Source organism: Leptinotarsa decemlineata, unplaced genomic scaffold, assembly GCF_025532065.1.
Source record: "Leptinotarsa decemlineata unplaced genomic scaffold, Ldec_3_MD MMD2_P_RNA_scaffold_5, whole genome shotgun sequence".
NCBI lineage: Eukaryota > Metazoa > Arthropoda > Insecta > Coleoptera > Chrysomelidae > Leptinotarsa > Leptinotarsa decemlineata.
This window is the reverse complement of record NW_027412532.1, coordinates 8,074,736-8,101,880: the sequence shown is the minus strand read 5'-3', so window position 1 is coordinate 8,101,880 and position 27,145 is coordinate 8,074,736. Positions and strand designations below refer to the sequence as shown.

Sequence of the window (27,145 nt, the reverse complement as noted above, 5' to 3'; positions counted from 1 at the left end):
ACGACAAATCTCAGAAGTTCAAACTGGTGCTAGCTGAGGATTAACGAGGTCTTGGTTTTTAACATGTGATTCCCAGCATGGGTTGGACGATACGCATTGAAAATAGATTACCTGGTCGTAGGACTCGAACCACTTTCCACATAGCGGTCAACTGAATGAGTAGAAGAAACCATCAATGTCAACCCAACTAGCTACTGAACCACCCAATCTTTCACTAAATTTCCCTCAATTTTGTGATACATATCTTTGTTTAAATCAACAATTTTTGTAGAATATGCGGAATTTTTACACTGCAAAGGAAAAAAATTCGTGGATTTTGAAGAAGTTCGCAAGGAAATCGAGGCTGAAACAGACCGAGTCACTGGAAGCAATAAGGGTATATCAAACATACCCATTAACCTGAGGGTATACTCTCCAAACGGTATGTACACCATATTAATGAGAACTTTATTTCCCAAAAAATCAATCACTCCTGAAAAACAAAACCCTTTCAATTGATAAGAACTTTTATTTACATTTTCTCACTACCTTTTCAGTTTTAAACTTAACATTGATCGATTTACCTGGCTTAACCAAAGTGCCGATTGGTGATCAACCAATTGATATTGAGCAACAAATCAGAGCGATGATTCTCCAGTTCATCAAAAGAGAATCGTGTCTGATTCTGGCAGTAACTCCAGCTAATACGGATTTAGCTAATTCTGATGCGCTTAAATTGGCCAAAGAAGTTGATCCTCAAGGTAGGTCTCGCTATACGAATGATGAAGCACCTATACCAAATAATGTTTCATATTCTAGGTATTCGTACAATAGGTGTTATCACGAAACTAGATCTTATGGATGAAGGCACAGATGCCCGTGATATTTTAGAAAATAAGCTCTTACCCCTTCGAAGAGGGTACATCGGTGTGGTTAATCGTTCCCAAAAAGACATTGAGGGTAGAAAAGACATAAACGCTGCCTTGCAAGCGGAAAGAAAATTCTTTTACAGGTGAACAATGCGTAATGTATTTAGTATTGGAAAATGAACTCGTAACTTTTCAGTCATCCGTCGTATCGACATATAGCGGATCGTTTAGGAACACCCTATCTTCAAAGAGTGCTCAACCAACAATTGACAAATCATATTCGAGACACGTTGCCCAGCTTGAGGGATAAATTGCAGAAACAGTATCTGACTCTAGAGAAAGACGTGGATCAGTTCAAACATTTCAGACCCGACGACCCGGCTATTAAAACAAAAGCTATGCTCCAGTGAGTAGAACAGGACCTTAGTTAGTATTTCCATTCATTTTTTTCCTCTCAGGATGATACAGCAGTTGCAAGTAGATTTTGATAGAACGATAGAAGGTTCCGGCTCAGCTCAAATCAACACGATGGAATTATCAGGTGGTGCTAAGATCAATCGGTTGTTCCACGAGCGATTTCCCTTTGAAATAGTCAAAATGGAGTTTGACGAGAAGGAGTTGCGGAGAGAGATTGCCTTTGCAATCAGGAATATCCACGGTATCAGAGTGAGTGTGATATAGTTTGGGTTGGTTCTCCACGAATGACGTTTTCCTTGTTAGGTTGGATTGTTTACTCCAGATATGGCGTTCGAAGCAATAGTTAAAAAGCAGATATCCCGCTTGAAAGAACCGTCACTCAAGTGTGTGGATTTGGTTGTACAAGAATTATCAAATGTCGTTCGAATGTGTACAGATAAGGTGAGATTGCTTCTTTTTTTCTATTTATTTTTTTTATCGGTCAAGTACACTACAGAATTATTATAAAATCCCAAATGGTACATCAAGAAAGTTTCAATTGTTGAAACCAGTCAAGCATTAGAGTTGAGTTATGAACCCAACAAGTAAGATCCTTAATATAAACTATTGTAATTGCTTAAAAATAAATAAACCTTTTTATTTTTTGTTAGTCCAGTACACCACAAACTGTTAATAAAATACCAAATAGAACATAAAAAAAATATCAAAAAGACAAGAATAACACATTCAACACTAATGATCAATTAAATTATAAAACAAAATGTAACTATCTCAAGTACATTACAGAATTGTAACGGAGTTCCAAATGTTACATCAATGTGCAAACAAACCCTAGAGTCAAGTTATTACTTCATAATAAATAAAGGTATGCATTTTCATTTGTCAAGTAGTACATTAAGTTCAAATTTAAATACAAAAAAGGCATGTACAAACACAAAGAAATAATAAATGACTATTCAGAAGTTTATTTAACAATCTCTGGATGAAGTCATCTGATTGCCATTTTTTTGAATTTTAAATATGAAAAATGAAAAAGATCAAGTTCTGAAAAGTATGTATTACATTTTTTTTGAAGCCTACAATTTATTGCCATCGAGTCATAGTTAGTCTTGTGGAATCGCAACCCAAATGAAAAAACGTGATTGCTTCTTAAGGATCTTGAGTTAATAGAATGGCAAAGGTCATCTAAAATGACTGAACAATTGTAGTGGAAGTTTATTATTTTATAAAGGAATAGAACCATTGCAAGTTTACGTTCCAAAATACTCCGAACCAGTAAAAAGTATAATGACTATATAGCATCATATTCTGTAATATGGCGGGTATTCCTTTCGATGAATCCGAGCATTCTGAATGCTTTATATCAGATATTATTGACATGATCCATAAAGCTTAGATCTTTATCGAAAGTAATTCCCAAATCGCATAAGCTTTTGACAGTTTGAAGAGTAACATCATTAATGGAGTAGTTTCCAATGACAGGCTGTCTTATTCTATAAAATCTCAACACATTACATTTCTCAACGATAACTTTTAGACAATTAGTATCACAGTAGGTACAAAAGCTATCCAGGTCATTCTGAATACATTTAATATCATTGGTGGATTGCACTGGTCGTCTGCATACAGAGAGATATTACAGTGTTTAAACACTGATTTAACATCATTAAAGAATAGAAATAATATAGGCCCAATGTGCGAACCTTGCGGAACACCTGAAGTCACATTAATTGTTTTTTGACTACATTATACACAGCTGCATATTTATAGCAAGTCACAAAACAAAAATATCGATAAAAGTATGGTCGACTATACAACAATTATATTAAAATTATATTACCTATCTTTGTTTGTGTACAATTGAGGACAGGTAGCCAGATTTAATTATTGTTCATTGCCTAATCATTTCTACTGAAATTATCCCTGTGTTTCTAAATTTCTATTGCCTCTCCTCTTGGATAGTAATTTTGAGTTTTATTGAGTATTACTGTATCTTTGAATGGGCAAATGTGAGTGTCTTCTTTGAGAGCATATTCTGCTACAGCAGATTTATCGGTTTATCCGTGGCGATAATTTCTCATGTGTTCAGCGAGACGGGTAACTATGCTTCTTTTCGTAGTTTCAATGTAGACTGACACGCAGCTACAAGGAATCCGGTATACACCGGGAGGAAAGCTTTTTCCTTGACGAGTCTAACTGGGATTACTTTGCAGTTCTCTCTCTCCTGGATTGTATGTCCCGCCCAAATTCTACTTCTTTGAATGACACATAGTTTTTATTGTCATCAGTGGATCTCTCTGTGCTCTGAGTTCATTGTTGAACTAAATTACTAATTTGTATTCTTCTATTCATCAGCTGATTTAGGGGTTTCCCATTACTTTGTTCTTGGGCCACTTGCTAGACAAATCTGAATATTGTATTCTTCATCAATGCTAGAATAACTCGTAATGTTAGGTTAGGTTAGGTCCAAAGTGAGTGGGTCTATTCGACCCTCCACCGCAACCCGCAAGGGTTTATTGTGGCTCACACCTATTCACACTCGACCAAATAAACGCAACTTCTTAACGAAGCCGATTAGTTTTTATGGTGAGTGGTCTTTCAGGTCAGATGGTAAGAGTACGGCTCTACCGAACTCTAAAAACCTGATTCGGTCCCCAGCGGGGCAGGCACAAAGTATATGATAGATAGATATATAGATACATTTATTTCAACAGAGTATTTTATAATCATTCACAGGAGTGGCAGAAAATTTTTGTCTGAGAAATACGTCAATAGGAAAATTGTAAAGGTATCAAATATGTGTACATATAAATCTAAAAATGAAGCATTCAAAATGAATTGCTTCAAGTTTCAAACACGATTACAAACATATTAAAATGTGCGTCATATTGCGCATGATTACTGAAAGTAGAGATAATTTCTATAAATACATAGCGCAATTTTGAATAAAATTTTGTTTCATAAATTTCCACAGGCCAGAAAATATTCATCAGTATTGTAGGACTCCAGATTACATAAGAATTTTCCCACAGGTTTCAGAAATCTGTTAGCAACGACAATATCTTTTATGTTTTTCGGAAGATTATTATAAAATTTCATTCCAGCGTAGATAGTGCTACGTTCATATAGGGATTTTGCTTGGATGGGATATGAGAAGTCTTTTTTTGTCTTGTCTCGTAAATATGCGTTTTGCGATGTATGTCAAAATGGCCTGGATGATTGATAATAAATTTTATCGATTCAAATATATAGATTGCTGACACAGTAAGTAGTTTGTTGATCTTAAAGGCTCCTCTGCAGGAATCTCTTGTATTTATATTAAAGATTATTCTAATAATTTTTTTTTGACATAGGAAAACTCTATTAAACCCATGACATGGGCCCCAGATGATTATCCCTTGTCTCATAGCGGAGTAAAAATTCGCATAATATACTGCAACTAGGGCTTCAAGATCAACATTTTTTTTTAGAACTCTCATGGCGTATGTTACCGAAGATAGTTTATTGCAAAGATTATCTATATGACTACTCCAACTTAAAGTGTCATCAATGTATATGCCTAGAAACTTCACTGAAGTATTACAAATGATTTTTTGATTGTGCATAATTATGTTTTGTGGTGTTTCTATACTGTTATTGACTTTGAACATGATACAATTTGTTTTTCCATCGTTCAGAACTAACTTATTCTCTAAAAAATAATTTTTGAATTGTTCTATTATTTTGCTACCTTTTTTTATAATATCAGGAAGGTTGGAACTTGTAAATAGAAGATTGGTATCATCAGCATAATTGATCATGTGAGCAGTGTTTATATCTGCTATAACCTCATTAATATCGTTGATAAATATAATGAATAATATTGAACCGAGAATACTACCCTGTGGGACACCCATAAACACATCTAAAGCATCAGATCTTGCCGTTTTGTCTTTTTGATTGAGTTCTACTATTTGCTTTCTATTTTTCAAGTATGAATTGAACCAGTCGTACGATTTTCCACGAATTCCATATTTATAGAGTTTCCATAATAAAATGTCATGATCTATGCAATCGAAGGCTTTAGATAAATCCATGAAAAACTCCACGTGATAGATCTCCTTTGTCGATTGCTTCTAGGACTTCATTGCTGAGATACATCAAAGCAGTTTCAATTTACTTATTTTTCAGACAGCCATGCTGATTATTAGAAAACATTTTGAAGTTTGTAAAAAATTTGACTAATCGATTTACCATTGCTATTTCAAAAATTTTTGATATACATGTTAAAAGACTGATTGGCCTGAAGTTGGAAATGTCCGACTTATCCCCTTTTTTGTGAAGTGGTTTCACTATCGCCATCTTCAGTTCATCCGGAAAACTCCTTCCTCAAAAGATTTATTGATCAGGAAGGTCAGAATACATACAATCTCATGAGCACAGCTTTTCAGTATGTGTATGGGTACTTCATCAATACCTGTGCTTCTCTGGTTCTTCATTTTGATTATGCTCTGGTGTTTCACCGTTAATGAGGTAGTCGGATAGTCAAGGTGCAAGATTCCCACCTTGATACCCGCGACAACCTTCCCATGTAAGGGTTTTTGCACGTCAGCTATACCTGACGATGCCACATTACTGTGACAAGGCGATGGCTATGACGAGAGGGCGCCCGGCATCTCGATGGTTCCGTAGAAACAGCTGATAGGCTCAGTGTGTCATTCATCCTCTTGGCACGGATACATACACCTTAGGATTAAGCCATTGTTGGAATGCCATTCAGTTAGGGAATAACAGAACCACAAGTGATTCTGTCATTCCCATATCAAGTGGGCCTACGTGGAAGCAGGCATCCGATGGCCGGTTTGCTCAACCCCCACATCCTAAGCCAATACACTCGCCAAAAACAGCATGCACAGTGGTTCAGGCAGTCAAAGATGAACAAGAACAGCCAACCCACCCTTGCAAGACTTACAAATGCTCTGTACAGAGGCAAATTATTACGTGTCCTCCAATGCTGTTGGCGTTTGTCATTGTCTTTAATAATTTGTGTTGTTTCTGAAAAAGTGTCATCGCCTTACAAAAAACCAGTCATCAAGAGTCAGGCACGTGAAATAATTTTTAAAGTGTTCAACTATTTTCAAAGTGTTGATATGAATGTGTAAATATGAAAACGAATTACAAAGAAGTTATGTTCCATTTGCTACCCTAATTAAAAAATAATTATAGGTATGACACAGGCCGGCAAGGGGCTTATCGTAATCCAATAGTAATTTAATTGGGAGAGTCTATACCTGCGCGATTGCTCGCCATCACGTTTGGCGCTTACTGTAAATGTCAAAGTAACCTTCCACAAATGTAACCTTCTGTAAACATTTGCCGAAACGTTCAGTGTAAGACACCCGGGAGAGATTGATATACAGAATTTTGTTTATTAGTTTTTGAAAATAACGTTTAAATATGTTTCAGATGTCAAGGTACCCTCGTTTAAGAGAAGAAGCAGAAAGAATCATAACTACTCACATCAGACAAAGAGAACAGTATTGTAAAGAGCAGCTCTGCTTACTCATCGACTGTGAATTAGCATATATGAACACCAATCACGAAGACTTTATAGGATTTGCAAAGTAAGTACACATCGGTGAAGGAACTGCTACAAGTGCTGGCATATTTGAAACAGTTCATCACACAGACGAATTTTTTAGTGCTCAAAATCAGTCGGAAAGTGCCACTGCCAAAGGTACTCGTGGTACGCTCGGTAACCAAGTCATTCGTAAGGGTTACATGTGCATTCATAACTTGAGTATGTTGAAGGGTTCGAGGGATTACTGGTTCGTTCTCACTTCTGAGAACATTTCGTGGTACAAGGACGAAGAGGAAAGGGAGAAGAAATACATGTTGCCTTTGGATGGACTCAAATTGAGAGACATCGAACAGGGCTTTATGTCGAGAAGGCATATGTTTTCTATTTTCTTTCCGGATGGCAGAAACGTGTATAAGGTGAGGGTTGGCTATTGTTGGAGTGGGAGATTTGTTTTTTAATGGCCTCGTAACCGTACGTTGAGAATCATTCTGTTTTCAGGACTACAAGCAACTTGAATTGAGCTGCGAAACTTTGGACGAGGTTGACTCATGGAAAGCTTCTTTCTTACGTGCTGGTGTGTATCCAGAAAAACAAACTGAAACTTTGAATGGGGAAGATGTAAGTGTTTCTCGTTTGTTTGTTTTTTGCATTATGCATGATTTTAATTATCCACTGAATACAATACACACAAACACAGCTTTTTTTCAATATTAATTGTTTTTATTTCTTTTGTTTTAGAGTAATCATTCTGATGTAAGTTATTTTCAAATTGAATTATGTGGTACGGTAATTGGTTTCTTTTTGGTAGTTATGCTTATTTGCTTCTCCTTTAACAAGGGTATAGACACTTGGGGCATTTGTAATGTGTTTGAATTTTCTGAAACATTGATTTCATAGAAGAGATAAATTAAGAGATGGGGTCTCATCTTTTTAAAAGTAGTTTCCATTGCTACACATTCAACAATTTTAACAACAGCACTTTCAACGTCCTCGCGAACCACCATTTACCATTTTTTGCTTCATATACAGTGTCACCCCTAAAGTATGCACCATATGGGAAACTTGTTTATTAAGGGTTTTTCCACAAAAAGTTATTCCCGATAAAAGTTTGTGCATCCCCTGAAACTAAACATGCACCAACTAAATACAGTAAAACACAAGCAATTTTATTTCATCTTTATTTGCCTCAAGAAAATTTTACATTTTATAGACATGTCCAAACCTTAACCCAAATAACTAAAGATAGATGATAAAATAATTTGTAGTCCTGGGAATATAATCGAGGTTGACAATGATTGTGATACGGGATATTGAAGAATAAAAAAAACATATATGATCTACATACAAGATAAAATACACTTTAAGGGATGACTAAATATGAATATATAAAATGTAAAATGTATGAATTATACATAAAACGTAAATGTATAAAATATATGAATTATGATATATAAAATGTAAAAAAATATATAATGTTGATGTAGAGAATGTCAAAAGAATGAAATATAGATGATATATGGATATATACCGTAACAATAAAATGGGAAGTTATATTCAATGACTGTGATTATCCATGAACAAATGCCGATTTTCAGCGATCAACTGAGTAAATTCTTGAAAGTTGTAAATACAGTTACTAGATAAAATACATTTCAATTTGGATTTGAATATTTATGGAGGTAAATCTCGAAATTGAGATGGTAAGTTGCTATAGAGTCCCGTATCAATTTTGGTGGTTTTTTGAAGCCTTGTTTTTGGTTCAACTATTCTGGTTTTGGACCTTGTATCATATTCATGTATCTTTTCAGGAGTTTCATAGCATTCAATATTATTTTAATATATATTAGTTTGTGGTATATAATTAAGGCATAAACAGTCATTATTCCTAGAGCCGGAAATAAAGGCCTACAACTAGCCTCCCAATTTGACTTTGTAATACATCTTATGGCAGACTTTTGTAAAATTAGTAGTTTTAATATGTATGTTTGAGCTGCATTACTCCAAGATGAAGTAGCATACTGAAGATGTGAGTGGAATAGGCAGTAATAAGAAGTTAGAGCTGATCTTTGATTTACAAGGTCTCGAACTTTTTTAATAGCAAAAACAGCCTTGGAGAGTTTAGTACACAAAAAATTCACATGTTGTGACCACTGGAGGTGACTGTCAATTTGTACACCTAGAAATTTCACATTTCCATACATTTCTGCCTGATTAGCAGAATTATTTGGCCTGCAATCAAATTTTAGGCTTACAGTTTTACTATCATTCAGTATGAATTCATTGCTGACGAACCATGTATGTGCTTGTTGTCTGACATCATCTTGGGCTATTTGGAGATCTTCATCCCTTTCTATACTGATTGTGAATGTAGCATCATCTGCAAAGAGTACAGATAATCTGTTATGTGCAGCCACATTATGGGGTAGGTCATTAATATAAATGAGGAACAGCAGAGGTCCCAAGATTGAACCTTGAGGTACTCCCCTTTCAATTTATAGAAATTGACTTTTCTTATTATTCCATTCCACTCGCTGTATTCAGTTGGTCAAATACCTGTCAACATTTTTTGACAGGTTCCACGAATGCCATAGTAGCTCATTTTGTTTAATAAAGTTGAATGATTGATTGAATCGAAGGCACATGTAAGATCCGTGAAGATACCCAGACATTGTTTTTGTTAAAACTTTCTTCAATAAATTTGGTAAGGGACATTATTATGGCATTGGCAGTCGAGCTTTCCTAAAGCTATATTGTTCCTTGTGCCATATTGTTATATTCCTAAGCCATATATACGAGGAGCCTTCAAATATTTGATTTTGAGACAGAGGTAAAGTACTCTTATTTTGGAAAATTCCAGGAAATGTTAGTTAGAAAAGTTGTTCAGCATTAAAAAATAAAAAAAGTCATAGCCATCTAAGTGAAGTTTTTTTTACCCGTTTTTTTTTAATGGGGACTACGAAAAACGAAATTTGCTAAAACGGATATTTTAAAAGCCTGCAATATTACAAATTACACAACTATGGTGTTAACCACGGTCAATTTTTTGGAAGAGTAAAATAATTTTCGAAGTTTTTGATGCAAAGTTATTTTTATTTTTTGAAAATTACTCAAAATTATACAGTATTTATTTATTTATTTATTTTCTTTCCAGCAATTAACTTGTGAAAAAATACAGATTTGAAAAAATTGTTATAGATATTCACATAAATATAAATATAAATATAAATACACATACATGTTTACATATATAAATTCACATTAGTTCGCATATACATGAAAAGCATATTGCCTCCATATTCCATTTAAAATTAAAGTTTCCTAATTAAAAAATTCTTCTATGGTGTAGCAGTTTTTGCGGAGTAAGTGTTATTTTAGTAAATTTTTGAAAATTGTTAAAGAAGCTGCATTCTTTATGTGATATTCCAGAGAATTATAGCATCTGCATCCAATATATGGGGTAAAATAAGGTTTTTTCTTCTGGTATCATGTTCATGGTGTGTTCTGATGGCATTATAAGTGGCTTTATTTTGGAAAATGAAACAACACGCTTCGAGGATGTATATGCTCATAACAGTCAAAGTATTAAATTTTTTGAAAATCTCTCGGCATGACTCTCTTCTACTTACTTTTGCAATTATTCTGATTGTGTATTTTTTGTAATGAGAACACCCTTTGTACAGAGGAACTTGCTCCCCAGTTTAAAATTCCGTATCTCATATGAGAATGGAAGTGGGCAAAGTATAAAGACAAAAGGATATTTTCACTGCGATGACTCGACATAAACTTGAGTGCATAACATCCTTTTCTAAGTTTGCCGCAGACAATATCAATATGAGAAATCCATGAGAGCTTTGGATCAAAGGTAATGCCTAGCATTTTGATAGATTCAGAAGAAGACACGGCATTAATGGTATTTTCAAACAACAAAAGCTGGTGGTGTTCCCGACTATTTGAACAAATCATCAGGGCATTAGTCTTTGATTTATTAATTATTAAAAGGTTTTTGCCTGACCATGTTATCACCTTAGCGTAGATAGTCTCAGCCAATAATTTTAATGATACTAAATCTTCTTCTATAATCAAAATGTTTGTCGTCTGCATAACATGTTGTAATAATTTTATTGTGTTCATTCAAGTATGATATGAGGTCATTGGCAAATACTATGAATAGAAGGGGGCCTAATATTGATCCTTGAGGGACACCTTGCGTAATGCCTAAGGGATTACTGTTATTGTTGTTTATTTTAACGATTTGCTGTCTGTCAGATACATAGGATTCTAGCAAGGTATACAGCGTTCCCCTCAGTCCATACCTTGACAATTTTGATAATAGAATCTCATGACTAACACAGTCAAATGCTTTAGAAAAGTCTATGAAGAGGCCATAACAAGTTTTTTATTATCAAGAGATTGAATTATTTTGTTTTGGAACTCACATAAGGCTGTCTAGGTATTTTTTTTAGTTGTAAAACCGTGTTGCGAGGATGATAATAACTTGTTTGATGTGAAGAAACTGGTTAGTTGAAATTTGATATTCAATTCATATAACTTAGATATGCTGGCTAACACACTTATAGGTCTATAGTTGTAAAGATCATTGTTATCTCTTTTTTTTGATTTTCTGGAGATTATTTTGGAGAATTATTTTGGACAAGTAAATCTTTAGAAAATGATTGAGTTTGTTGCGAAATACCTATTTTATTTTGATGTTTTGTGATATGATATTATTGAATATTAAGTTATTGTTACAATACTGTACGATTTTGAGTAATTTTTGGTGTTAACAAAAAATAAAAATAACTTTGCACCATAAACTTTGAAAATTATTTTACTCTTCAAGAAAATTGATTATGGTTAACACCATAGTTGTGTAATTCGTTATGTAACAGGCTTTAAAAATAAACCCTCGTATACAAGATGCTGTCTATTTATCGTTTTAGCAATTTTTTTTCGTAGTCCCCATTTAAAAAAAATTAGTAAAAAATAAAACTACATTCAGATGGCCATGACTTCCAATCTGAACAACTTTTCTAAATAACATTTCCCGAGATTTTCCAAAATATGAGTACTTCACTTTTGTCTCAAAATCAAATATTTGAAGGCTCCTCGTATATTACTTGTGTTTTACTGTTGTTGGTGCATGTTTAGTTTTAGGGGATGCACAAACTTTTATTAAGAGTAACATTTTGTCGAAAAACCCTTAATAAATGTTTCCCATATGGTGCATACTTTGGGGATGACACTGTATAACAAATTATTTTAATTTATTCTTTCATTTCCTATATATATTAGGTTGTTTCAAAAGTTTTGTCGTTTTTATTTGTCTAAACTGTAATATCTCAGTAAATATTTATTGAAATTATTGAAATGAGCATCATTTGAATTAGTGCCTTTTTGCCAACGTAACACAAGTCGATCAATTCCATCAGCAAAAAATAGGGTACTCGGGATTCGATGAAGTCGACGAAGGCCGATTTTGCCTGGTCCTGATTGGCGAAGGTTCTATTGGTGAGAAAATTATCGACTGCTTGAAAAGATGGTAGTCGGTTGGTGAGAGATCTGGGGAGTATGGTGGATGAGACGGAACTTCAGTGCTCAATTCATTTAATTTTCGGACGGTGATTTGCGAAACGTACGGACGGGCGTTGTCATGGAGCAGGATTGGACCTGTTTTGTTGACCAGTGCCGGTTGGTAACTGACACAATTATCTGTAAATTTCGTCGATTTCCTCACAATAGGCCCGGTTACAGAAAGTTATAATGAATCTCACCAGCCGCTGACCACCATACAGTAACCGTGGTCTTTTTTTGCCTTTTGGAATTGCTTGGGTATTTCATGGGTGTCCAACCATTGTCCTGAACGTCTCCAGCTATCGTAGAGGATCCATTTTCATCACACGTGACGATCTGATTAAAAAAAGAGTCGTTTTGGTTGTGCAAAAGCAAATAACAGATCTTGGAACGTGACAATTTCTGTCGATAGTTCAAAGAACAGACCTCGAAGCATGAAAAATTATGTTGATCGTTCAAATCTTGGGGCACCCTCTTTATGATTTTTCCAATACCTTTTAAACCAGTTCTTACGTCATCCTATGTACCGTTTGTGATGAGTCAGTTTCCACCAAGGTCTTCAAATTGTCGTCCTGGATTACTGTAGGTCGATCACTTCGGGATTCATCATCAATGTATAGAGTACAAAATTCTTTATCGATCAGACACAGTAGAATAAATATTTACTGAGATATGGAGCTACAAAAACATGTGATACTAAAACGGACAAACCTTATATATTTAACGTTTGTTTGAAGGTGGTTGACAATGTTTCGTGGTGTATTTCATCAGTTCGGACTTCCATTGTCTAATATAATATAAATTGATTTGAAATCCCTTCAACGGAATGGTTACTCCAGGCTGATGGTAGAACAGGCTTTAGCTTGAAGACAGCAAGAGCTCCACAAGGAAGAGAAGCCACCACAGCAAGTACTTGTACTTCCCTACATCAGAGGATTATCGGAAAGGATAAGAAGGATTGGGTCCAAGTCAGGACCTGCTTCAGATCTGGGAACACTATCCGTAGCAGCCTCTCAAAAACCAGGCCACCAAACGCGGACTGCGATTCCAAAAATTGCATTTACCAGATACCCTGCGAGTGCGGTGAATCATAATCGGTGAAACTAAGCATTGAAAGTTCACATTGCTGAGCACAAGAAACACACACAGCGAGGAGAAACCAGCAAATCCGGAATAGCAGAGCATGTTTGGACTCATTAACACCACATCAAGTGGGCTCAAGCTGAAATCATCCACAAAGAGGAACACTGGTTTAGGAAAAAATTCAAAGAAGCCGGGTATATGTTGTACAACAACATATTTAGTCAAGCTAGCATAGAGATACGTAACATATGGAAACCTCTAATCAAGAGAAAAACGACCAACTCCCGCCAAACGGTCATCTCCCGCTAAAACCAATGAAGCGGAGAGAAGGAAGAGGGGATAAATGAAAGCACTCGAATGGCCTATAAATCGTCAGATCTCGGAAGTTATCACCCGAAGACGATTGTGGGTACTAACAATCGAAACGTCGTGACATAACTTGGTTTGGTTTGGTTTTTTATTTTTTTGGTTGTTGCTTGTATGTTATTTCTTTTTAATTACAGTTTTTTGGTTTTTGTTTAATAAAATTGTTATTTTCGGTTAATCTTTTTTAATTTTTTTCAGGAATTTCAAATAAATTCATATTATATTAGACAATGGAAGTCCGAACTGATGAAATATACTAATATAGTCATTTTTAAACAAAATTAACATATCTATGGTCTATTGTTCTATACCTTTTGACTGTATATACAGTGTGTCCCATTGAAAATTTCAATTCAAGGACTTGAAAAATGAAACATTTTTCCATATCATACGAGCCTTCTGAATCAAATATAAAACATATTGTTTTGTTGATCTTATAATATTAATCGGCAAGGAAAGAGGAAAACTCCATTTGAAATTGAGGTTATAACTTTAGCAAATTGTCTTGTCTCATTTATTTTTGTCCTCTAAGCATGACTGGATCCTAAAATTTATCAGTCAGATTTTTTTTCAAGATATTGCTATTTGTAATAAAGAAAACTATAAGATGTTTCTTTTAAAATACAGATCTGTCAAAATTGAGTAAAATTTGTAATACTACACAATTTTGGAGGTTTATCAAAATTTTTCAGGTTATGTTATCTGAGTTTGACAGATGTTTATGTTTACGTTTACCACAAGATGATCTTGTCTTTGAAACTGTTTCAAAATTAATCGAACATTTTGAATTATTATTTGATGTTATAATTTTCATTGGGACATGCAGTATGATTCTTTGCTTCTAATATGTGTGTGTTTGTGTGTTTTGGCTTCTGGTTCCTGCAGGGAGGTGATTTCCAGGTTTGTAAAAATATGGAAATTAGAAAAAATTGCACCTGTTTAGTTCATTGACACTATTCACAACCCCCACAATTATTTTATATAAATACCAAAAAGTACCAAACATTTGCCTCTCATATGAGACCTACGATTTTGTAGGTACGTGTGTGGCAGATACTCGACGGAAAAACAACAGCTAATCCAGCTAATGTCACGCAAAAAGCTGAAGTAAACCCATCAGACACCTGTGCAACGTCTTCTATTCGAAAGAATGGACTCGTGTAACTTTCTATACATGAAAATCTGAAATTAATTCCATTTGGTAGGCATGTCCACTGACAGATCAGTTTCGAAGTACTAGCTCTTTGTCAGTGCCGGATAGGTCATTTCAGACGGAGTGAACCGTCTGAATACCCCGAACAAACAAAATAGGAGCTAGTATTCCAAAACTGGTGGTTATCTCGATCAAATGAAATTAATTTCAATTTTTTATGTATGGAAAGCTAATTGCCACGAATCATCCAAATGGAAGACGTTGTACAGGTGCCTGATGGTTTTACTTCAGCTTTCTGCTCGGCATTAGCTGGCTTAGCTGTCGTTTCTCCGTTGCATGTGTCACACTTACCTACAAATTCGTGGGTATCACATGAGAGGCAAGGTTTTGGTACTTTCACATGAACTTGGGCATTTCATATGAGCCTCTCCAGAATATTTTCATTATTCTTACTCTCACCCCGGCATATGTGATTGTGGAGTTGCTTTAGGACTTTGTCTGCAGATGACGCAGTGGTATATCCTACTGAATCAACTGCAGGCAGAATTTATGACTAGTTGGGATTAATAAGGGTTTGGTACTCTCACCACCAATACCAATAACATCATATAATTCATTCAGTATACACAACTCCGATAGTTTAAACCCATAATTTTTTAAAACATGATTTCACCCCAGTAACATATATGCACAGCTACTAATATTTTCTGCCTTCTGTCATAAACTAAGGTATCAAATCTTTGTCTATTGATTTTGGTTATGCAATGTTTCGTTTTTTTCATTTTAATTCAATATGTATATGATTTTTATACGTAGTATACATCTTACAGCTTCTAGTAGTCACAGTCAAAACTGAACTTGTGCCCTTAACAAAAATTATAATATATGTAAATAATTGTTAGGTGAAGGTCGGAAGTAGTTTTTTTCAGGATTCTGTTGAATTTTAATATCTGGAGAAGGGTGTTTACATTCATTTCATGCCACAACATTGTGGTGTCGTCGGCGAACATTTCCCTTTATGTATGTGAGAAAAATGATGGGACCCAAAATTGATCCTTTGGGTATTCCACACAGAGAAATAAAGAAATGATTGAATGCAAAATTGAAACGAAATTAAAACTAATTCAAAAATGAATGGTTATATATAAAAAAAAAAAACATTTTCGTTATTGTTTTTTGATTGATATAATTTTAAATAGTATATTATTATGTTTTCTCCTATTATGAACTTTGTAGTTTCTTGCGAATAATAAAGTGGAATTAAATTGAAATTAGTTATATCCTTTCTTTCCACATTTTTTTTATGTTTGCAGACGATCTAAAATTTTTTAGAGCAATTGATTCGTTGCAGGATTGTGCGAAAATTCAAATGGACCTTAAATCTTTTTCTGATTGGTGTAAGATGAATTATATGGATGTCAATGTGGCAAAATGTAAAAGTATTTTCTATTCAAAGTCATTAAACCTTTATACAGCTGGTTATAGTATTGCAAGGAAGAAGTTGGAACGTGTACAATCTATACGAGATCTGGGTGTTATGATGGATGACAAGATGGACTTTCGTTTACAGTATGAACACATATTTAACAAGCGCTGAAAATTTTAGGATTCATATGCAGATCAACAAAAGATTTTAGCAACATTTTTTCTATTAAAATACTATACTTTGCATTGGTTAGATCAGTGATTGAGTATTGCACTTGTATCTGGTCTCCAACATACTTCAACCACAGTTATGATATTGAGAAAGTTTAGAATAAATTTCTTAGATATGTTGCCTACAAAATGAACATGCCAGCTAGAAATCATTCGCTCTGTGAAATTCGCTCTACTATTGTATTGCTCAAACTCAGTACAAGACGGGCACATGCAGACATAATATTCCTACATAAATTGTTGAACAACGAAATTAATTGCCCAACTCTTCTCTATCAAGTCAATCTGCATGTTCCCCCGGGAAGGACACGTAACAACCAAACTTTCAGTCTTGACTTTCATAGGTGTAATTATGGAAAACATTCTCCTTTGTCCAGAATTCTATTGAAGGCGAATGGGATCAATATTGATTTTTTTCACATATCTCACAGCACTCTTAGATATACTTTATGTGGTATAGATTTATAAGACTATTTTTTTATCACAATTTTATTTTAATTTTCACTATGCAGGTTGATTTATTAGATATGTAGATACTAGAATAGTCAACTTTCTAAGGTTAATATATTGTATAAAAATTGGGGGTTACCCGTTGAATAAATAAATAAAACAAATAAATAAATAATGATGGGGAAGTAGAAAACCCCAGATGTTTTATCTCAAAAGCTAATCTTTACCAAAAATATCCTTTTTTCAATTCAATGTAACTTTTGCTTCAGGAGGAATTCTTTATTTTGGTATATTACAACGTAATGACAAACGTATTACAACGTAATGACAAATTTCACAATGAACTAGTCAAAAGCAATTAGTGTTGCCATTTTTAGATAAATGAAAGTATTCTCCATCACAGTATCTTATCAAAATAGTTTTTCGCTTATAACTAATTTACAAATGCTGATATGCAAATCAATATTTCGTTTGCCTCAGTCTTCTGCTGAGAGCGTGACAAGCTCTATGGACCCCCAGCTCGAAAGACAAGTAGAAACCATCCGGAACCTAGTCGACAGCTACATGAGAATAGTGACAAAGACCACTCGAGACTTGGTCCCGAAAACAATTATGTACATGATCATCAACCATACCAAAGATTTCATCAACGGGGAATTATTGGCGCACATCTACGCTAGCGGCGACCAGTCTCAGATGATGGAGGAGGCGCCCGAAGAGGCTCAGAAACGAGAGGAGATGCTCAGGATGTACCACGCGTGCAAAGAAGCTCTTCACATCATCGGAGATGTTTCGATGGCCACCGTTTCTACGCCAGTACCGCCGCCGGTGAAGAACGATTGGCTGGCCAGTGGCTTGGAGAACCCGAGGTTATCGCCGCCGAGCCCGGGAGGCCCCAGGAAGACTACCCCGCAGATGGGGACTGTCGGATCTAGTGGTAAGAATATTTTGAATGCTTTCTTCATCTAACTCTTTGTGATTTAGTCGCTAGAAGGGTCCGAATAGGTAGTAGTGATTTTTGCTATCATTTGTGATGGTTGGAGGGTGTGAAACCCAATTTTTCAACATCCCCTTCCCTCTATTTTTTCTGCATGGTTCGGCATTTTTTACAGTTTCCACGACTACTGGCAAAGTTGGTATAGAGTAGCAAATAATTGTGCAAAATAGTCTTTTGCCCTCACTTTGCTTTAATTCTACTACTAACTGATTGTTGTAATGAACCTTTACACTGATATCGGGACATCCGCGTTTTATATTCTTTACAATTTTTTTGTCAGTGATTCTTTCAAAATCGATTAAATCGAAGGTCGTGACGTCACTAACATTTGATATGAATTTGGCAACACCGCAAAACTTATTCGTATTCTATAGTTTGAATTTTTTTTTTCTTCCAGTATTCATGTTGCTCTGATTGTGCGTTCCTTTGAGTTAATTCTTTTATTATGTTTAATTTTATCATTTATACAACAAGAATATAAGTGAGGATATAGTTGAAAAGTGGAATGAAGAAATAACCAAACAACAATTTTGAACTCCACTCAAAAAAAAATTCAACTTCTTCCCTCCATTCATCTTCACTCTTTCCAACTTTTTGAAAAGTGGAATGTAAAGATAACTTACACTTCCACATTTTAATCTAGAAGAAATCTAGTACAATTGTTTCTCATAGAATTTAAGTAATTCAAAGCGACTATTTTAGTCCCACCTCATTTTCTGCCCTATACATCCTTTGCTATTGGTCATGGAATCATTTCTTCCGAAAATTTTGTCTTTTGCAAGATTGAGGCACATTTTATTACAGTGTACCATTGAACGATTTTTTCAAAATGACAAAAAAGCAGAGGGGCGAAAATGACATAACCTTATTTTTTCACTCTCTAATTATCCCAAATATTATAAAAAATTTGTAACTCTCTGATTTAATGTAGACTTAGACCCTATTTTACCTTTCTAGCCATTGGATTATTTCGGGCATTTGTCAGAAGGGTTTGATGATATGTAAATTTTTTTTTTATTGAAGTTTTCCGTATAGCCCAATTATTTTCATTTGACAATAATGTCTATTAATATTTTTGGTTTTTCTTCAGTTGCACTTGGCAAGAGAACTCCTGGTTTTAAATGCACCCTTTTCTAAATGCATGGCTTTTTTCTAACCTATTTTGAGATAGCGCAAGAGGATTGTTTCTAAAAAAATACTAAACCTGGTACTAAGTTCCTTTAATGAATGCAGAAATTGTGACAGATCATTCATGAAAAAATGCATTTTTTGTACTTTACTGTAATAATGTAAATATAAATGTGAATTTTATGTTGAATTTTTATTCTTTACTATGTCATAAAATAGTTTTGTATTTTTAGTTATATTTTCAGTTTTGGATACAAATCTGGTTTATAATTTGCAATGCAGTTACCCATTGAAATATATCGATGTGGCTCAAAGTCTCTGTTTATTTGGCAGAGATCAATATAAATTTTCCAATGTTGACGTTTCGAATGATTTCAGTCATCCTCATGGCACTGAAATATAAGTAAAATGGGAAATGTGCTCAATATAACGTTCAATCAGTCGAGATATCAAATTGAAAAAACCTTTTGTTTACATTTAGTAAATATAACTTTTTATTCTGAATTGAAAATATGTTTATATGAAAGATGGCTTAGCACAGAGGAAGTTGAGTTAAAATGATATTTCAGTTGACATATGCTTGAAGTTTTTGTTATCTGGGTTGCAAAAACACCTCGTTTGATATTATAGAGGTTAGAAAATCACCCACTTTGAATGTTTTCATGTATGCTGCACTGTAACTTTCAATATCAGAAGTATTTTCTTATCGTATTAAGTAATATTTTTTTCCACCTCTTACATTTTAGTATCCTGAGAATGGCCGGATAAATTATCAAATTGATCGCTTTAACAAAAATCTATTTTTATGTAATTGACCTTGACCAAGTAAACCATCCAAACCTCCAACTGTTAAATTCTGAAAAAAATTAAGTGAATTTTCATTTTTCGCAAATTTTATTCAACAATTTTTATTTTGTCTCCTTCAAAGTAGTCTCCTTCAATATAATACACTTGTGTCAGCGTTTTATCCAATCCTGATGTTCATTTTTTGTATGTCCTTGAGTTCTCTCAATGATTCGGTTTATATCTCCTCAACCGTCGTAAAAGGCCGTCCTTTCATGGGTCTCTTCAATCTTAGGAACATGAAAAAGTTGCAGAGGTCCAAATCTGGTGAATACGGTGACTGAGGCATGATTTTTTTTCTCAGGTTCCTTGGGCTCTAGGGTGCCCCCACCACCCCCCAGTTCTGGTAGGCCAGCTCCTGCCATTCCCAACAGACCAGGGGGTGGTGCACCTCCTATGCCTCCGGGAAGACCTCAGGGACAAGCTCTACCAGCACCCCTCATTCCCACGTAAGTAAGATGTTGAAATAATAAGTTTCATGAACACCACTCGTTTCACATGTGCAAGATGTTCTTGTCAGGTATTATACAATAGAATCAGTTATGAGTAGTGTAGAAAAAGTCATCTAAACTGTTAATATGGACAAATAGGTCTAAATTAGTACAAATGAAAAATTAACGTCACAAAATTTTTATTGCAAAGAAGATATGAGGGTTAGGATCTCACAGTAAAAACTTCTTATGCTGTCAAATTCCCGGTTTCAATTATTCACTGTGCTAAGAATTGTTCACTTACGAGGACTGTTCAACAAGTAATGGCGAAAAATCCTACAGAAAAAATATTATTGAGTTCTCAAAATCTACAAGATTTAATCTGCATATTGCAGCAAGATAGATCACTTCAGCTGTTGCCGCATAGCTTTTGATAATGACTGCCGCAGTAGCAGATGAAACATGGTCTGCAGGTATTAAAACCTACAGACCATGGCTGATAAACCCTGAAATAACAAAGCGACTGTTCACCCCTTTCATTCCAACACTCCTTTATCTCTATTCTGGTCACAAACTACAGTATGTCTTTCTCAAGTTATTTGCTATGTTCCTCCACAGTTTTGGTGACGTTGTGATTGGCCTTGAATTTGCGTACTCTCTGTGGAAACTTGATGTGGTTGATGTATATCTCTCTTACATTACAAACCTGAATTGTAATAATTTGGTGTGACCATCTGATCAGTGAAACCATATTGGTGCAAAAAATTCTTGGATTAATAAATTATAATCCTAAAAATGTTGGGTTATCTGGTTCATGAAATCTTCACCTAACATCGTAGTCAATAATTTATCGTTTCAATTGTTTTTCAACTTTATATTCATGCCATAGAGGGCAGGCAAATATCTAACACATATTACATTCAGAGGTTCTCAAACTTATTTTGTCTACCGCCCACTTCGAGAATTAATTATTTTCTAGCGCCTCCCAAATTTTTTTACTTTACATCTTAAGAATCACATTCGCAGTCATTATTTTAATAATTGAATTATGTGTGTCATGTGAAAATAAGATTTTCTGACGAGGGTAATGCAAAACATCATTTTGTAATATAAGGAAAACTTTTACTCATGTTATTAAAACAAACATTTCAATCTGAATTTTCTAATGTGAAGGATAAATTTGATGATTTTTAACAAGTTTCTTTATATCAGGCTCGAATTTACTCAAAAACGGCCGTAAGTCACCGCGTTCGGTAATCTTTAACCGATTTCTCTTTTTAGTTAGCAACGTTGCCACAGCACTAAATCCACGTTCACACAAATACGATGATGGGAATGCTATCAAAAATCGTTGAACGAAGGACCACAATCCAGGATACAATTGCGGGATTGGCTTTTGTAACCAAAATTCTTGGTATCCATTTTTGAATTTTATTATTTCCTCGATCGTTATCAGTTCTATGAGTTCTTCTTCCAGCTGGGGTGATCCTGCTGTGTTGATATTTGAAAAAGGATCCAACACATAGGCAAAGATAGATTTTTGGGGTTTTCAATAAATCCATATTTTATATATTCCGCACTGCCGTTTCTTTTTTTTTTTTTCTTTCGACATAATTTTGTCTTCAAAAATGCCGAAGTAAAGAATCGAGTATTAAAAACTTCTAATGACACCACTTACAGTGTTCACCACTGCACTTTACCTAGTTAGTCGCTAACTAAATTCACTTGTTTTCATAATATCGTCGAATGACATTACTGGCTGGATGGCGCGTGCACTTTTATATGAGGCAGCGGGCAGGCCTAGTACTTTCGAGAATGGAGACTAGAAACTTCTCGCTTCGCATATTTTGACAACTATCGGACAGGAAATAGTTACTGTCTAGTCCCCTAGATGGCGTTACACGAGGAAACCCGCGTTAAGCGTAAAGGAGTGGTAAAGTTTGTGTTGAAAGCAAGAAAACATTTTTAAATTAGCCATCACCCCTTAAACCGCTTCAACGCTCCCCAATTTTCTCTGTGCCCTTTAATGCCCACCTATAGGCCTCCAACGCCCACAAGGGGGTGTTATCGCCCACTTCGAGAAAGACTGAATTGTTACATATGTTCACACACTTGAAACTGTTATAGATAGCTGAATGCTGTTACCAGGGTTACTGTTTTTGGAACGGTACTCATTAAAAATATTCGTTGATTTTTATAATAAAATTCTCAGTGAAATTGATAATAGATTAAACACATAGGGTTCTTTTGCGTCGTTAGTAGTGCTTTCGACAGTTCCTCGCGAGGCTTTACTCAAAAAACTCTGGCTGGGAGGAATCAGGGGGCATAGTTGCGTAATGTTTTACCTCATACCTGTAAAACAGGAATAAATTCTTTGAAAAAACAAACATAACTTTTTTTGTTTTTACTTGATATATGCAGTTTAGTTCAGAAAGAGGATTTGAAAAAATTATAACTCACTAGCTGAGAAATATTTCTTCTCTACTTGACTTTTCAATGCCCAAATTTAATTAGTTTGATCATTTATTCGTATACATTCGATAATTGTCAAGTGGTCATGTTGTTCGTTGAGGAATTTGTCAGCTAATTTTTATTTAATGGGGAGAGATTATTCAAAAATTCGTTTATTTAAAATTATAGTGGGTTAATTTTTATCTCATTGAAACAGTCACTATCATTTTTTCAACTAGTTTCAACTGGTTTCAATAAACAATATATTCATGTTTCTATTATTTGAAATGTTTATGCCTTGACAATAACAGTTGCACAATTTGAATATGCAGCCACAGGTTTCCTCTGTTTGAGCTTGTGGTTTTCTTTTCAGGAGGCGTTAAGAACGTTTATATCTTCATTGAATTCATAAAAATCACCACACAGTTGTATAGGGAATAAAGTATATGCAGTTGCATAATTGATTCAAATGTTATTTCTTGTATTGAAGTGAATCAATAAGTTATCAATAAAATCACTACAATTTGTAGAGTAGCTTTAGAAATCGCTCACAATTTTTTTCTATTGGTGTTGGATAGCGTTTGGTTATTTTAATTTTTCAATAAATCAAATATGCAACTCCTTGAAAATGGCTTATTCATTATCGAAACTATAAAATATTAGGGAGCTATGTTTGTTACATCTTGTTCTGCTTCACTTAGAACCGTTTCTTGTGAAATATAAGAAATAATGTTGTTACTATTGATTGTATATTTACCTTTGTATTGTATATTTAAACGGTAGTATGTTGGTTGTCATTATTATGTTTCTAGTGCTACAATTCGAATTTAATAGTGCTATCTCAATTTTTTTATTACACTTCCCAAAAAGATTCATGCTGTAGCACTTGGAACTGAATATTCCAAAAAAGACAACTGTTCACTGAAATGGCTTAGATTTGCCATGAGAAAAACTTATATTACTCCTAATATTCTTCAGGCAGATAGCTTCCAACTACTCATCTTGAAATTTGTGTTGTTCATATTAATATATTTGCTACTTCCTGATGTAAAACGATCTCAACATTTAGAGATTTGGGTTTTTAAACCATTTGCATCATCATCAGCAAAATTCATATTCGATGCTTTCGTGATTCATATTTGACATTTACCAGTTTTTTCTTGTCTCGTGTATTATTTTGGACAAAATTTTCTAAGTAAAATGACATGGAAACCCGACTTGATGAAATGTTGAGTATTGCGAAAAATTGAGATCGGAGGCTAAGAGTTGTCTCTCGTGTGTTCAGTCGAATTGGAGGCCAACAGCAGGGAGGAATACAAGTACCTCAGCAGGTGCAGATGGCCGTGGGAAGGGCAGTCACCAATGCAGCCATCAACGAATTTTCCAATGCCTTCAAATTCCATAAGTAAACATATTTTTATTTAACGTTTGCGTAAATAATATTTTTTTCTATTAACATTCTACGCTAGCTACTAACATCCATAATCCTTGTAAGAATTTTATTGGTCTTGTCAACAGAAATAAGTACTTACACTCAGTGCTGCTCCGAAATATTGATTTATAAAGGGTTTTATTTCGATTATTCAAGTTATTGAGAAGGTTATAACAGAATGGCAATAATGGGTCTTCCGTAGTCGATTTGGACTTTTGAATTGTAACATAAAACTGAGTTTGGAGAATTTTTGTCAACCCCATAGCATGTGTCTTGTACAACATAATCCGAAGCATTTTATTTTTGACATGTCACTCATTTCTTATAATGGTGACTAAGGTGTACTTTACCAAACAATTTTCTGTAGGTGGCATCTTGTACGAGCATAACCTCAAAATCGAGTTTAAATTTCTCAAAAGCACTGTGATTTTAACCTAAAAATTACGAAATATCGTCAAATTATGTCACAGCCAGTGAGCTAAGGAGTCAACAGATATTTCTAAAATCTGTTTATAAACTCCGATGATGCAATTTGAAATGTCCAAATGGATTAGGGTAAGTTCATTAGTGCTAATCTATCAGAGCCTTCTGCATTTAAATTCAAATCATCACATTTTTTATCATAGTTATATTAATGACGAAATGAATTTGTAACTTGAGACTCGCTTTGATTTGAACGTTAGGCGGTAACCCTTGTTTTTATCGTGGATGAGTTCCTTGTTACGGGTTTCCGTACTTTGAAATCATTTCTGTGCCATCCTGTATGTGTACTAACATCTGTTGAATTGAAATTTGATTTTCTATATTGTTGGGATTTAGCTAGAGTGTATCATAAATTATGTTAGATTTAAGGTGTTGGCCGAGAAGTAATATTCGGCAATTTTTGAGCGAATTCGGTGTAGACACCTTTGTTCAAATGTACCGGTTACTTTGTTACTTCTTATTATACCCTTTTTGAAAATATCAGTGTACATACATATGAAATTGCCTTAGCGATGTTGAAAGTTGAAATAAATACCATACGAAACATTCCAAATTTAGAATAAAGCTTCTATAGCTTAGCAGTGAAATGTATATGCATATATATATATAATAAAATAAATACACAATTAGCTGCAATTATCAGAAATGGCAACGCACATCACTTTAGATAAATGAACATGTTCTTCCATGTAGTGGAAACAGTCGCCTAACTTAAATGTCTATTATCTCACTTATGAGTAGGAAGGATGGGTGGAAGCTTTCGTATTCTTAACTGTGAGAAAACTGTCGTGTTCATGAAAAAGAATCAGATCCAACACACCACTGGATTTCCTTTTTTTTCAACATTTCAAAAGAGTTCGCACATATAAATTTTTTTATATCTCTTGTCGTTTTGGAGATATTTGTTGTGAAATTTGAAGAGTACATATTAAGAAATAAAGTGGTCAGGTAAAAGTCATTAGAATTACAGATTGGAAAATATATAAAGTAATTGAGTTGAAATTATTGCTGAATAGGTAAATTAAGGATTGTGTATGTCTTTAAAAAATCCGTCATTGGTGCAGAAGGCTTTGGATGTAAGAAAATCTTAGGTTTGACTTTTTTGACATGCCTCACTGTGAAGGACTCTGATAGTTTAATCAATACACTCGTGTTAGAGAATTATATATTCAAAACTGTCATTATGAAATGAAGATGTTTTGTGGTCTTCCAGTGCCTTTGTTGAATTGCACTCTGCCACAGCAATTTTAAAATCTTTCAACAATTGACCTTCTTTGAGTGAAATTTAATTGCTGCCTGAGATTTCTAACAATAACTTCAAGCAATTTCTATAGTTGAAAATTATAATTATGCAAAATTACAAATCTTCAATCATTGACAACATGCTTGTGATCCAGAACAATCCATTTAAAATGAAAGTACCCTTATAAAACACATGAGATATCTACTTTTGTATTTTTGAGTCTGAAATCTACCTGTTTTCATCATTTAAGTTTTCAAATATAACACCCTATAGGGTTTTTCTTTTTGGTAACACATGTTAAATACTGTATAGATTGTCTTTAATGCAATACAGTCCTTAAGACTTCGGAAAATCCTCAAACAATATTTGAAGGTTTATTTCCTTATTTGAAGGGGAAAAATATTCTATGTGATTTCACAGTTATTATTTATACTTGCATAAATACCTCCATCACTTGAGGAACAATAATTTTATTACACGGGAACATATAAACGAGTCATCTGTCTCTGATGTATTTTGCCAATAAGTTTTACGCAGATAAAGGTTAACAACTAAAACTTCCTGAAAATATACATTATATGTTGAAATCATCACTGCTGAATATGAATCTGATTACACTGTATATCAACCAGTTCTATCATCAGTGAAAAGTTGTTAATCATTTCGCAGAAGTCATATGTAGGACACAGTTTTGAATTTCTATCTTCAAGTTGTCTAGATTCAATTGATAATAATGAAATTCCGGATAATTCAGTATATAGTTGAAAATTTTGTTTCTTTCACTGTAACAGTTTTGTATGATTTCGTCAAACACTCGTCAAAACCAAGGTAAGTGTGTTTTGCATTTGAAGGTTTCATTAAAAGCACCATTCCAGTGGTGTGTATTTAGTTCATGTTTATTATTTCTACCTAGTACCGTAGTTATAATTGAGCTCGAGAATATTTTCATCTGTCAACGAAATATGACAGCTATCTATATTTTTTATTCATTCAGTATCAATGGTAGGTAGTTTGAGTCGATTGCATCAGTTGT

General features: G+C 34.3%; 1 protein-coding gene across 5 annotated transcripts in view; it reads left to right on the top strand.

The window, feature by feature from the left end:
* shi (dynamin-1 shibire) overlaps positions 1-27,145 on the top strand; it is a 38,326-nt gene that overhangs the window by 5,130 nt on the left and 6,051 nt on the right. The window contains exons 3-15 of one of the 5 annotated variants that reach the window (XM_074169452.1): positions 272-421; positions 537-740; positions 799-991; positions 1,045-1,254; positions 1,307-1,514; positions 1,569-1,706; positions 6,711-6,868; positions 6,947-7,241; positions 7,324-7,443; positions 7,564-7,578; positions 17,585-18,041; positions 20,377-20,521; positions 24,240-24,359. In XM_074169452.1, coding sequence (XP_074025553.1) covers positions 272-421; positions 537-740; positions 799-991; positions 1,045-1,254; positions 1,307-1,514; positions 1,569-1,706; positions 6,711-6,868; positions 6,947-7,241; positions 7,324-7,443; positions 7,564-7,578; positions 17,585-18,041; positions 20,377-20,521; positions 24,240-24,359 — 2,413 coding nt within the window. Of the gene's footprint in view, positions 1-271; positions 422-536; positions 741-798; positions 992-1,044; positions 1,255-1,306; positions 1,515-1,568; positions 1,707-6,710; positions 6,869-6,946; positions 7,242-7,323; positions 7,444-7,563; positions 7,579-17,584; positions 18,042-19,191; positions 19,413-20,376; positions 20,522-23,327; positions 24,145-24,239; positions 24,360-27,145 lie in introns of those variants that run through there. The other 4 variants (XM_074169455.1, XM_074169454.1, XM_074169453.1 and 1 more) reach the window with 4 other exon arrangements.